Source organism: Rhincodon typus, chromosome 32, assembly GCF_021869965.1.
Source record: "Rhincodon typus isolate 14 chromosome 32, sRhiTyp1.1, whole genome shotgun sequence".
Lineage (NCBI taxonomy): Eukaryota > Metazoa > Chordata > Chondrichthyes > Orectolobiformes > Rhincodontidae > Rhincodon > Rhincodon typus.
Genome location: NC_063363.1, coordinates 20,042,138 through 20,056,158, shown reverse-complemented (window position 1 = coordinate 20,056,158; position 14,021 = coordinate 20,042,138). Strand labels below are relative to the sequence as shown.

General features: G+C 39.5%; 1 protein-coding gene across 1 annotated transcript in view; it reads right to left on the bottom strand.

The window, feature by feature from the left end:
- Nucleotides 1–14,021, bottom strand: part of igsf9bb (immunoglobulin superfamily, member 9Bb) — a 565,867-nt gene that overhangs the window by 41,064 nt on the left and 510,782 nt on the right. The window contains exons 13-16 of the mRNA XM_048615582.1: nucleotides 7,636–7,811; nucleotides 2,529–2,755; nucleotides 1,100–1,184; nucleotides 814–975 (exon numbers count right to left, since the gene is read on the bottom strand). Of these exons, the coding sequence (XP_048471539.1) occupies nucleotides 814–975; nucleotides 1,100–1,184; nucleotides 2,529–2,755; nucleotides 7,636–7,811 (650 nt within the window). The remainder of the gene's footprint in view (nucleotides 1–813; nucleotides 976–1,099; nucleotides 1,185–2,528; nucleotides 2,756–7,635; nucleotides 7,812–14,021) is intronic.

Here is a 14,021-nt window from a genome sequence, read left to right as displayed (position 1 = left end):
GTGACATGAAGGAGTGGGTGGTCATCAAGGTGACAGCTGCTCAAACCATTTATGCAACTGACTCCTTCCAAAAGGCCATCTGGGACCTGTATGGAAGCTCTCAATCCACACATGTATTGTATCTATTACCAATGCATTCTGCTTCATCTTGTTTTCCCAGGACGAGATCAATGCTGCAGCCTGGGTAGTAAGCATTGGCAACCTAGCTGGTTTCTGTAGGTGCAAGGCATGATTGACTATACACAGACTGCATTGAGAGACTCATATCATAATCATGAATAGAAAAGGGTTCCATTCCATTAATGTGCAAGTTGTCTGTAATCGCACAGTAGGAGGTCTGTGCCAGGTACTCTGCGAGCTGCCATGATGTCTATATCCTTGAGAACTCTCCTGTTCTGTTTTAATTCAAGGATCATATGCCTTACAGGGATGGTTACTGAGAGACAAAAGCTACCCTCTGCGACCACTGCTAATGACTCAGGCCCACAATCCCCTGACCAAAGCAAAGTGCAGTTCAATATTCCACTGGGGTCATAGTGGAGCAGATGATAGACCTACTAAAGATGAAGTTACAAAGCTTGGATTGGTCTGGGAGTCCTTGCAAATACACTGTGAACAGAGTGTGCCATTGGCTTTTCCTTCTGGAATAAACCTACTTCCTTCTCTGTACTCATACTGCACACCAGTGTTCCAGCATCACCAGCCATCTATACAGAGTTAATCTAAATTATGATTTCCAGAGTACCTTTCCTTTGCACGTCACTCTTATACCTCTCTTAATGAGAGCTGTTTAAAAAGGCAGCTCCTACTCACCCCTTTTTCTCTTATTCTTCCGCTTCCGCTGCCTGTTAACAAAGCAAGCAGCCAAGGTACTGAATAAAATAGCTGCCGCTAAGAAGCAGATAGTGGCGACAATCCCAGCCACAACTGGACGGGCCAGGCCTTCCTCGGGCACTTCAGGTGGTGGAAAGACATCTTCAAAATCAGAAAATATGCAAACAATAAGGAACAATGAGTTGACTGGCCTTACACTTGAACAATGTCGAATAACACTAAGGCCAACAGAGCTTACATCAGAGAGAAGGTACATGCATCTCACCTGAACTAGAAACCCCAACTATATTACTTGGCTCACTGATCAGGTCCTGCATGACAGCCATCACACGAAATTCATACCAGGAGTCCTGACAGAAAGAGAAAAATATTTGCTCCTCATTTTTGTTATTTGCAAAGCATTAACAATGCATATATAAAGTATCACAGATCTAAGTGAATAGGAAAGATAAAAAGAACAATGCAGGATGACAAAACTGTACGTGGACGAAATTAAACTTCTAAGACATTGCAAGATCAATACAAAAGATTTACAATTATATGGAAGATAAATGGTGATTAGGAGCACTGTGAGCCTCTTGAAAAATGATAACGGTCTTATTGTCAATGAAAGAAGGAGTTGGCAGACAGGCTGGATAATTATGTTGAGGCAACATTTATAATGAACAAGATGTTAGGATGCTGGACACTCCTGGGAAACCAAGACTGAATTAAAGGAGTGAACCTTACCAATGTTAATTAAACAAAATAATTGCAATGTAGGAAGTAACGGCAGTAGAAAGTGAAAAGTTCCCAGAATCAGAGGGTTTGCATTCGAACATTTTAAAGCATGTGAGAATATTGCAGAAAGTATAACCATAATTTTTCAAAGTTATGGCAGACTCACAGTGATAAAATCTGAGGCCTTCCTGCACAGAAACAAGCATGGTAGCCTCTCTGCAGATGGTGGAGAATGACTGACCTCTTACTGGGATTTCTCCAATCTTTCTTCAGGTCCACTGTCTGGGATGCTCACCTGTGTCAGGTGGGCGGATCTTTGAAAACGTGTGCTTGGTGTGCTTAGTATCCTGTTTATCATGTCAAGAGTGGACAGGGTACAGTGTAGACAGCACATGATCTGCCAAGCACCAGTTACCAATACAGCCAAAGAGGAGCTGACAGGTCAATTTCTGGATATTATAGTGGGGTCAGGAAGGGTAGCAGCACTTCTTCGGATTCTACTGTATTGTATCTTAACTCTTGGTACAATACTCAGCACATAGGAAAGGAGCTATATCATTGTAATCTCAGATCACACGGAAGTAGAGCCTGGGTTTGTACAGCTCAAAGTAATAGCCCTCTCTAAGCATTCTCTGAAGGTTGTTAAACTCAACAAAGTTTATTGCTGTCCACTCCCAAGAGTGTTAATTGCACATTACTACAGAAACTAGGCCGAGTCCACTGCCTCTCTGGTTCTCCATACACTGGTCGATCTTCTACATCAGGCCAAATTTCTGCATCAATCCTAACAAATCAACTGGTTGCACGTGGCAACAAATACATATATCCAGCTTTGCTTGATAAATGAAAATAATTGCAAAATGATTGAGGAGGTTTTAACTTATGCACTGTCATCTGAATTTTAAAATAATCATTCATCTATTCACTTGGAATATCATCAGGATCATTTTGGAAGCAGAGTTGCAATGACTTACCAGCGATAACTCCTTGGTCAACAGCTCAGTTTCAGTGCCTGGTATTGCTTCATCTAGGATCTCCCACCTTTCTGCCAGACGGAATTCCATGATATAATGGTCAATCGGATAGCTGTGGTTGGCTGGTGAGAGCCAAGACAGTAACACTCCTTGGTGTGTTCGATTGGCTGTTAGGCACCTTGGTGGTGAAAGCAGCACCAGTGGTTCTCGGGTCGTAACAGGAAAAGCTGCAAGAACAGTCATGATTGTAAGGTCTTCTGTTGCAAGCACTATGAAGCACCTCCCACAGCTGATGGCCAATGCACATCTTAGATTAGTCATTTCACTGCTTAGAGATCCAATGTTTCCCCCAATTTCATCATCTGTTTGCCTCCCCATTCTTCATGGGCCTCTATTCATACAGAATCATTGTCATTGGCAGTTGGGGGTTAAATCAGTGATGATAGAGCAACACTTTCTGGTAGCAGACTCTGAATGTTCAAATTAATTAGTGTTCTCCTCACACTTTGATGTTTGATGATTGTTGTGCTTACAATTGAATTCTTGACTTTAATCTCATTAAAAAAAAACAAAGCCTTTAACGGCCTGAGGAGCTGTAATTGAGTTTCCTTTTAAGAAAGCTTTCATATGAAAATGAGAATATCAAAGTCTAACAAATCTCCCAAGGTCTTCGTGCTTTAACTCAATAGTGAAATACAGTTCTGAGTCACGTGGGCCGTAAAGATCCAGCTTTGATCTGAATCTGTAGTCTGTTCCCCAATCTAACTGAACCTGTTTTTATTTTGTTGTTATATTATTATTTGTTTACAAGATGTGGGCTTCATTGGTTAGGCTAGCATTTAATCAGCCATTCCCAATTGGCCTCAACAAAATTCTAATTTCCCTCAAGGTCTTAGAACAGGCAAAATAACCTTAGTGTGGGTTGTACAATGACCTTGTGGAATAAGGTGGACAGTGGCAATGTGGATACAGAATTGACTGAGTTATAGGAAAGAAAGAGAGAAGTGATCTGTTGTTTCTCAGAATGGAGTAAAGTTTATAGTGGAGATCCCCAGGGATTGGTGTTGAGATCTGTGTTCTTTCTGATATATTGTAATGACCTAGATTTAAGTGTATTGAGTACCAATTCAAAATTTGCAGATGATGTGAAACTTGGAAGTGTAGAACTTCAAAAGCGCACAGACGTTGGTGAAATGGATGGAAAGTTGCAGATGGAATTTAATGCAATGAAGTGTGGTTCACTTTGGTAGGAAGAAAACACAAATACAAACACAAAATTGAGCAAAGGGACCTAGGTGTATATTTGTGCAAATCATTGTAAGCGCAGGACGGGTTGAGGGAGCTGTGTACAACTTTTCTGGGCATAATTACAAAATAGATAGAGGGGAATTGCGTATAAAACCAAGGAAATTATGTTAAATCTTTGTAAAACATTGGTTCAGCCTCAACTGGAGTACTGCATCCAGTTCTCGGCACCACACTTTAGGAAGCAATATAAAGGGTGCAGTAAAGAATCATGAAAATTGTTTCGAAAATAAGGAATTTCAGTTATATAGAAAGATTGGAGAAGTTAGGATCGTTTTTTTCTAGACAAGAGAAACTTGAGAGGGGGTTTGAATGAGATTCAAAATCATGAGGTGATTGGACAGAGACAGAGGGGAAACTGTTCCCAGGAGTGGAAGTATATCAAGAAGCAAAGGCTATGGGTTTAAGGTAATTGGCAAAAGAAACAATGGAGACATGAGGGAAGTCGACCATTATCTGAAAAGAAAAGATTTGCAGGGCTCTGGGTAAAGATGGAAGTGTGGCTCTAGATGAATTTATTCCTTCCAATGACCAGCATAGACATGATGGATTGAATGACTTCTTTCTGTGCTGGAACTATTCTTTCATTCCATGCATCATGCAAATTATTCATTTTCTAACTGAAAGAAAATTGGATACATTCTAGGACCAATGGGCAACCTGCTCTGCTAGATTATCACCTAGATAGTGAAAGGAAAGATTTACCCAACAATTTTAACAGAAGTTTAACATTGCTGGTCAAATTTTCTCCTACTAGCCTGATCTCTCTGTTCCCTTCCCCCAAATTGTTCACAGTGACAGGCACAAAAGCAAATCTACTGTCAGTATCATGGGTTAGCTGGGACATAAGATTGGCTGTTGAGAAGAGTTGGCTGGAAAACATTGTAGATCGAAGCATGGGTTCAATTCCTGTACAAGCTGGGGTCACCAAAAAGGCTCAAACCTACCCCTCACCTCAGGTTAAATTCATCACAAGTCATGTCTCTCTTTAATGAGAGAACAGTCCATGGGCCAATGGGACTAAGGTGACTTTCACATTAGGTCAATTTAAGCGCATGTCAAATTGTAAGACATATATGATGATTTTCTCAATATGCTCAATAATGTGTCATTCTGTAGTGAGCCTTGATACTGGCCATTTGCTGAGAACCTCTAAGAGTTGCAGCTGAAAAAACATCAACCTGAAACTTTATTTTTCTCAGCACAGATGCTGCCCAACTTCATTAGTTTTTCTAGCATTTTCTCTTTTGTTTAACAGATCTCCAGCACCTGCTTTTGCAAGAGTTCCAGTTTCTGATGGTAGCCGGGTTTGGGTGACAGTATTGAAAGTGAACCTCATGGCTATTTGATTGAGAAAATTGTACTCGAGTATCATGCATAGAGAACTGTTAAAGCCACTCTTCTAAGTCGAAACACAACATTCAATAGTGATGGAGGAAACTCATTTCCTGAATTATAGCACATTGTAGCAAGCTTTTCTAAAGTCAAACACAGAACAAAACTCTGCATAGTTAGTGACAGAGAACCCTCAGATATTTAGATTTGAGCTTTGGCTCACTGGTATCCTTTAGTTCCCAGTCTTGAAAAATCATGGATTCAATCCAGCACTTGAGCATGTAACACAGGCTGCATTACCAAAGCTGCTAGCTTCCAGATATTAAACTGAATGCATATCTGCCCTCTCAGGAGGATATTAAATATCCTGTGGCACTATTTGAAGATGAACAGAGGAAGTCATCTGAAGTCTTGGACAATATTTATCTCTCTCGAAACATCACTAAAGGAGATTATCTGGTCATTTATTTCTATTGCTATGTGGACTTTGCCATGGGAAAGTTGGTTGCTGAATTTCATATATTACAATTGTAACCACATTTCAAAAATATTCGTTGTCTGTGTAACACATTGGAACGTCCTTAATGTGTGACAGATGTTATACAATATATAATTGCAAGCTCTTTACATTTGTACAAACAGTTGTTGAAATAAATTGAGAATATTGTCTTAAAAACTAAGTTAGTGAGCACAGCAAAAGCAATATACTTCAAATCTGGACTATTTTTTTTTGGTTGTGGCAGGGGGGGCGTTGATAGTAGGATGCTTTGGGAGAGACAGACAGACAAGGTAAACTCAATTTCTCAAGCAGCCAAACAAAACACGCCTTAACATAATTTCCTGGGCACTAGAGAATATGTTAAGCTCTTGTTGAAATTATATCCCATTTAATCTTTCCTGAAGCGTTGTTGACAATTTATTTGGTTTAATTAAGATTTAAGAAAATATCATGAAACCTACTGAATGAGCACTCAGGTCATTGCACTCCACATTATTAAATATTAAGTGTGTATAATTCTGGGAAATTTTATCTTGATAATCCCTATTAAACGTACAATCTTAAACTAATATCATAGTACCATTAATACAGAATTTAGATCTACATCTTAATGTATTTATTTCCATGGGAGTCATTGGCACATGTTGCCAGTTAAGATGAGTAAGCAAACTGAATACACTAAGTTTGTAACAACATTTGAACTGCTGAGTTAGGACGATCTGTACTCATAACCTGAGCTCTATTATGACATCTTTATCATTATAAACACTCAAGTTTTCTTAAATCTTCACTGATGTTAAATGCAAGTTCAATTACATAGTCTTCTGAACTACAATTTTCTCAGGCAATCCCGTGACCAAGGACTCTTCATTCATGAAAAGGTCTTTTTATTATTGGTGTTAGTCAAAGTAATAAACATCCTGACATAACAATTTTTGACTAACATTTTCATTATTTTTCAAATTCTTTTGTTAAATTCATTTCAAGTTTTCATTTTGAGTCAGCAACTCTTACGTGATTCAGACTTAGAGCCTTGAAAATAGTTAATCTTTCCATGAAAACAATAGAAGCAGACATTACCACAGAACTTAGAGCACAAGAGAAGGCTATTCAGCCCATTGCATCTCTGCCAGTATCTGCACTAATTCCTATTTCCTTAGCCTTTTCCCATATCCTTTTATATATTTCCCATACCCTCTTAAATAATGTTATAGTGTCTGTATCAACAATCACCTCTGGTGAAACATTTCATTTATAATATCCTCTGGGTGAAAACATGGTTTTCAAATTTCCCATTTGTCCTGGTGATGACCATAGAACAGAGTCTGAGAATGGATGCAGCATAAGAACAGGCCATTTGGCCCATTAAACCTGTTCCTGTCCTCTACAAGAGCAATTTACCAATCCCAACCTCTCTGTCCTTTTTCTGAAGTCCTGCAGTTTTCTCTTCCCCTTCAGGGGCCTATCTAACCCTCTTCTGAAAGAAATGATGTATCTGTCTCTACCATTCTTTCATACATTGTAAACTTGGATCTAAACGTCTCACTGAGCAAAAATAATTTTTCTCATGTGGGGTTTGATTCTTCTGTCAATCACCTTATATCAGTGTTTCAGGACAATGACCTGGCATCAGAACAATGTTGATTGAAGGTCATCAACCTAAGACATTAATTCTGTTTCTCTCAGTACAGTTGCTGTCAGACCTGCTAAGTTTATCGAGTACTTTCTGTTCTTATTTCAGATTTGCAGCATGTGTGGTTGCCTGGTTTTCAATATTGTAGGAACCAGGATGCCATGTTCCGACAATGGCTGTTCTAAGAGACACTAAAGGCTACATGGCCATCCATGGTGGCTTAAAAATCAACATGTATCAAAAGGCTTATGAGCATTTACAAATAGCACAAAAACTTTATACAATTTCTTGACACTGGGTTAGCAGACTCTTACACGGAGTACAACTTCACTCACCCAGTGTGTTCACAGTGATGACTTCACTGAAGGGCCCAGTGCCCAGTTTGTTCTGTGCTAGCACACTGAACTGGTATGCTGTCTCAGGTTCCAGGCCCTCCACCAGCAGCCAGGTAAGGCCTGTGGATACAGGCAGCGATAGCCAGTCATGGGGTCCCAGCATAGCCCTCTTTACCCTGTGGCAAATACAGAACTAGATAGTTAGCACCTGCATTCCAGTGAAGTAAATATTCAGGTCAGCTTGCAATTTGAGGGTGAAACAAATCTTGTGGAGTGAAACAGCATTGAAAGCATAATGTAATCCAATGAAGAAATGTGCTTTACCCGTCAGCTCATGTCATTAATGAGAATACTCTTGCCTCAAACTTCTCCTCAGCTGTAAATGTGTGCCCAACACATTTTCAGCATCTGGTGGCAACACTAATAATTCCCAGCTCAGAAATGGCACATCATTGCAAATATTGAACTCCCTTACATTGTCTAATTCCAACTTGGAAAGATAATTTCCCTTTTGTACTGATCTGCCAATTGCTTTTCATCCTTGACCTTGTCACAGGATCACAGAATTGTTACACTGCTGAAGGATGGCATTTAGCACTGGGTCTCTGACTGAGCGTTATGATCATGTCGATTTCCTGCCTATTCCCCATGAGTTTTAAGGCAGTCACTTTGAATGAAAGGATTAATATTAGCTGCTGAGGTGGAAACATGCATTCCTAATGTTCATTAGATGCAAATCTTGGTCAATTAATTCAACTTTAGGCATAAAGGTTGCTTTAGACTGTGTCTTTATCAGTTGTGGCATAGATTATAGAGGAGGAAGGTCATGCTAGAAATGTACAGAACTTTGGTTAGCAACAGTTGGAGTACTATGTGCAGTTCTGGTCACCATACTGTGATGAGATTGTACTGAGGAAGCAAAGGAGATTTACCAGAATGTTGCCAGAGGTGGAGTATTTCAGCTATGAAGAGAAGCTGGATATGCACAGAAGGTTGAGAGGGGGACCTGAAAGTGGTGCATAAGATTATGAGGGGCATGGATAGGGTGAATAGAAGGTAGCTTAGCTGAAGGGTCAATAAGAAAGGGGCATAATTTTAAAGTGAAAGGTAAGAGATTTAGAAGGGATTTGAGGAAAACCTTCACTCAGAGGCAGGTGGGGGTCTGGAAGGGTAGTTGGGAGGGAAACCTCACAATCTTTAAAAAGTACTTGAGTGAGCGCTTGAAGTGTCATAACATACAAAACTATGGGCTTAGTTCAGGAAAATGAAATTCATGTAGCTAGCAGCATATTTTTGGTGGTACAGACTTGATGGGCGAAATGGCCTCTTTTGTACTGTACGATGTTATAAATTTGAAGAAAAGGAGCTATACGTCATAATTAAAACCTTATTTGTTAACATGGGGTTTAGCTTAACTCAGTTGGCTGGAAGACTATACGGTCTGCAGCAAAATAAAGACAACAGCATGTGTTCTGTCTCCATACTGGTTGTGGTAGTTCATGGAGACTGCTTCCTGCACCTTAGCCATGTTTGTGGTGTAGTTATTCTCAAGTTATATATGATCAATTATGGAGCTCTTTGAAATAGTCATCACAGGTACAATGGGATAAATTGCCTCATCGGGTGCTGTAAAATTTTACAACTCTATAAGGAAAGAAGTGAAAGCATTAAGCTAGTGTGGTTTAATGAACAATGGGGTAAGTGGGTTGAGAAGTCTCTAAATCCATGATGAAGGTTCTATGCATTTAGGCTTTTTGGACCAAATAGCTTGTGCAACTCTATAATTTACGCATGCTCCTAAAATAATTCAACCGTAAGTGATACTTTTGAATCAGGGCATAAATTTCTAGACTAATTCATTGTACATAAAATGATTATTATTTTATTTCAAATGTTGAGAATTATGCAATTGGTCTTTTGAAAATGCCAAGGGTAACAATCTTGTGACTTATCAAGTATTTACAGCCTAATACTTTCTGAGGTCTCCCTTTTGCACACTTTGTGACAGAATCCTGCAAAAGCACTGACACTTGCCAACAGTAGGCATGCCAGATCAATGTTTGGTTTTGATGAAGGTGCTTAGTTCAAGCTGGCATGTACAGTACACACTGGGTGAAAGCATGCAGTTCACTCACGTGTTCATCTCCTCAGTTTACAAACTGGGTCCCTTTATACCCACCAGTGCAGAGCAATCCACATCCACGACAAAGAGGGGCTGAGTCAGTTCATCCTGCAGATCCATTGGTATGTGGATGATCCCCACATCACTGCTGACTTTTACACAGTGTATACTAAAGATTGGTGCCAATGATAATAATTAGTAACGCAACTTAAATCTGGATATCACGTGCAATGCAGAAATGGAGGAAAAATAGGAAGCATTGCAGAACTTGAGAGAATGGTTGTTGTCCTGCTGAAATCATTGGACTTCAATATATTAAAATGTATTGGATTGACAATTGTATAAATTAAAAAGACATGGCCCCTCCATCAGTATTTTATTTAATTTGACACATAATAGGATTTCACGCATGACTAAGCTAAAGGGTTATCATTATTTTGCTAGTAACATATGGAGGTTTTGCCAACTGAGGTGTGCTGTGATGGCACACGATACTTTCTGCTGACAGCTTTCACATTTATTTTAAAAAAAATGACCTATTTGGATCTACATCTCGTATAACACCTACATTTTAATGGCTTATTTTGCAGCTGATAGTATGCTAATTTGCATACCTTGCATTGTGGCAGCACCAAATGTTAGATTTTTAAAGCATGCTGTTCTAAAACAACAGCCTCTCAGTTTGCTGCAGTGCCAGCTACTGATGCAACAGCTTGGCTCATTAACAGTGCTCTTATCTCTTTGTCAGTCAGCCATGGATTTAATCTCCACTCTGATAGAGTCAAGCATGACATCTAAGCTTTACCTCAGTGATGTTATGTTGGAGGTCCTGCACTGTTGAAGGGGCTGTGTTTGAATGACATTTTACACTGCCCATTCAGTTGCACAGAAGAGAAATATGCAGCAATTTTGAAAATGGCGAGTGAATTGTCCTGATAAACATTTACCCTTCAGCCACCATTTACAAAAATAAACAGATTTGGGATATTTTGTGCCTTTATTCACTTTTCAATTACTACATTTAAAAAAAAAATATTTCATTGCCCATGGGACACTTCCAAATACAGTGAGGACATTGATATGCCATATAAAAAGTTATTTTTTTCTTGCCAAACTGAGCTTGTTTCCCAGTTATATTTTCAGCTTGAAGGAACATGGTTTGCGTTGACTTTAAGATCATATGCTCCAGAGGTTTGGAAGTGCAGCACAGTGGAGGAGCTCTGCATAGTGGCAGGAGGTAGTTCACACTCACACAGGACTCATGATCCCAAACTGCTGTGTTAACAGTTCTTCTTCTTGACTCCTCTGTCTGAAGGCAGGCCCTTGGTGATTATTTGCTAACCTCGTTAAATCGCTTAAATTTATTGGGAGACGAGTGAAATAGAGAAAGGACATTGTTTTAAGGAGGGAGAAGGAGAAGCAGGAGGCATGTTCCTGGAACATAAGAAATAGCAGCATGGCCCATGAAGCCTGCTCTGCCATTCAATAAGATCATGGACTCAGCTCCACTTACCCACCTGTTCAGCCTCAAAAGCACTTTTGTTCTTCTGTTATGAGCACTTGACCAAAATTCCCAACATCTCAAACTGGAGTGCAGTTCAAGTTATCAAGAAGAATGAATAAATGTCTGGTATTAGATGCAACCAGTATACAGGGTCCTCCCAGTGCCTAATAATTCCATACAAAACCTTGGCAAAAGATCTCTTCTGTATGTTCACTTCAGCAACATTGTAAATTTATTCTTTATAAGTCACGTCAAGATTTAGTTACAAGTGCACTGAGAAACGTCTCCCTAGAGTATTTATGAATTCTGAGTACAAGAAAGTGCAAAATTCTTCACATTTTGAGATGGAATGATTTGTATTAACTGCTCCTTAAATTACATGCCCAACTGATAAGCAGGATGGTGTTAACACTCACAGGAAACAATGGTTTAATGAGTGCAGAGGAAAAGCAAAGAAAAATCCTCATTTAGAACTGTGAGGATATTACCTGGAAATGGTGTTTCCCTTTTAATACATTTTTCATTTGAGACACTGCTCTGAAACAACTACAGTAAAATCTTTGTATCTCCCTGAACTCCTCCATTTTTATGAGGCTGCCTTTCAAATCTGCTGCTCAAGGATTTTTTTGAAATTACAGCATATTTTCAAATTCATGTGAAGTACTCTCGCTGCAGACAAACCCTGTCCTTTGTACTGACTGCTGTGAAAGTCATTACGTGAACAGCCTTCCAATCAGTGGTAGCTTTAGCAATTTCTATCTTAGCTAAATTAGATTGAGAAAAGACGTAGTAGGTTGCTTCAACGTTTGAGCAAGCCCTCGGTCGATAAACTACATCATTAATACAAAGACACCCTGAACGACAAGAACTTGTTACTGATCCAAAGTTAGTTATTCTGATGCATGACAACTAATGCTTGAAGGTAGATATTTGATTAATGAAAATATTGCTTGAACTCCAGAAGATATTTACATGCACTTTCTTTTATTTCAAACAGGGAGTAGTTAACATTTTCAAAGTCAGACTTTACAAACCTATTTTGTTCTGCAGAAGGTACTCGTTTCCTGGCACTTTGTCTAATCTACAATTATGGTCTGTCTGCAGGGGCTCACAAATTTCCCTTCAATTTACAGCTTCCCTGCCCTGCAAGTTTTACACTTCTAGCAGCCTCTTTTAAAAGTGAATTGAGCAAACCACGGGGATCTGTAAGTACAGGTTAGAAAAGCTGCTGTGTGCTAAATTGAATGATTGAGGCATGTTGGTTTTGAAGTGGGATGACAGTACTTCACTTGACAGAAACTGGAGTTGATTGAAGTATGTAGCACAAAAAAGAATTGGAAATATACTCAAAAAGGAATATGCAAAGCTATGGGGCAGGTGTGAATGGGACTGGTTGGTAGCACTTTGAAACAACTAGCACAGGTAGACTGAATGACCTCTTTTGTGTCATATGGTTTTATGATCCACACAAGGAATAAGAGCTCCAGTCATCTCTTGCATTTAGTAATTGTGCCAAAAAACCTCTGCATTTATATAGCACCGTCTCCACCTCAGGTTGCCCTAGATACCTCATAAACAATGAAGTACATTTGCAAGTTCAGTCACTCTTGCAATAGCAGTAGAATGAAGGTTTAATCTTAACCTAATTCCTCCTTCCTTCAATGGAAAACCTGAGGGATTGGGTTACAAGAATATTGTACCCCCTACCTGTCTATGGAGCAAGAACACAACAGAGAATGAATGGGTGGCTGATCTGATGTCACCTGAAAGGCAATGATAAAATTATCCTTTGAAAGGTATTGCTGCACGTATAAGGTTGTGAGCGTATTTGGCATTTTCACCTTCTTGATGGAAAATGCTATTGTCAGGAAGCGGGTCCTGTTCCATGATTTCTTGGATGTCTTCCAAGAAAAATCAAGGACAATTTAAACAGTGATTTGCAGTGATGACAGCATGAATGGGCTCTTCAATGTTTTGTCACCTATTGCAATGCCTGGCCTACTAACCCCTCTCTTCCTCCCTCTCAACACCATGACCCTGACCAATCACCTCCCATTTAGGAAGCCAGGTAGAGTTCAGAGCACCAGCATATCATCCAAATAACAGTGGACATAAAGCCACTGGATCTTTTCCAACATCAGAACCCAATCTGCACAGAGCTGCAGTTCAGAAAGGACAGTGTCAATTTGTACCAGCCGACTGAATGCATAGATTACCTATAGCCAGTAGTGCAAAAGCATGCATTAGTTCATATTTTGGGACATGATTATTTACATTTATTTGTATTTTGTCTTGAGCAGCATGGGAAAAAATATTTCTGGTGGCAGTTCATGTCACTGAAGACATGGTGCAACTGGAGTTGATGTTTCTGCGGCAATATTATATTAAAGGGACACAATAAAAAGATTTTCCTCATCAGTGGCTGTGTGCCCTCAATAATCCTGCAGCTTTTCATCTGATTTCTGCTTCATGCATTTCATGTTAGCAATTAATATGTACATAGTGCTGTGCATTTTTGACAGGTACAGCTCAGCTTCAGATATTGGTCTGCCTGAGTATAATGCCATAAATCTGAATACGTGCCTCAGAAGCCATTTCCTTCGAGCCCAATTCTGTCAAATCAACCAGTTTTCATTGTACTCACTTCTCTGACCTACTTCTATGCATATTAAACACAGCCTGGTCAAGCGCAACATTGCCTTGTACTCAACTTTCAGCAGTAACAGTAAACTGTTTAAACACCAACAGCCCCAAGACATT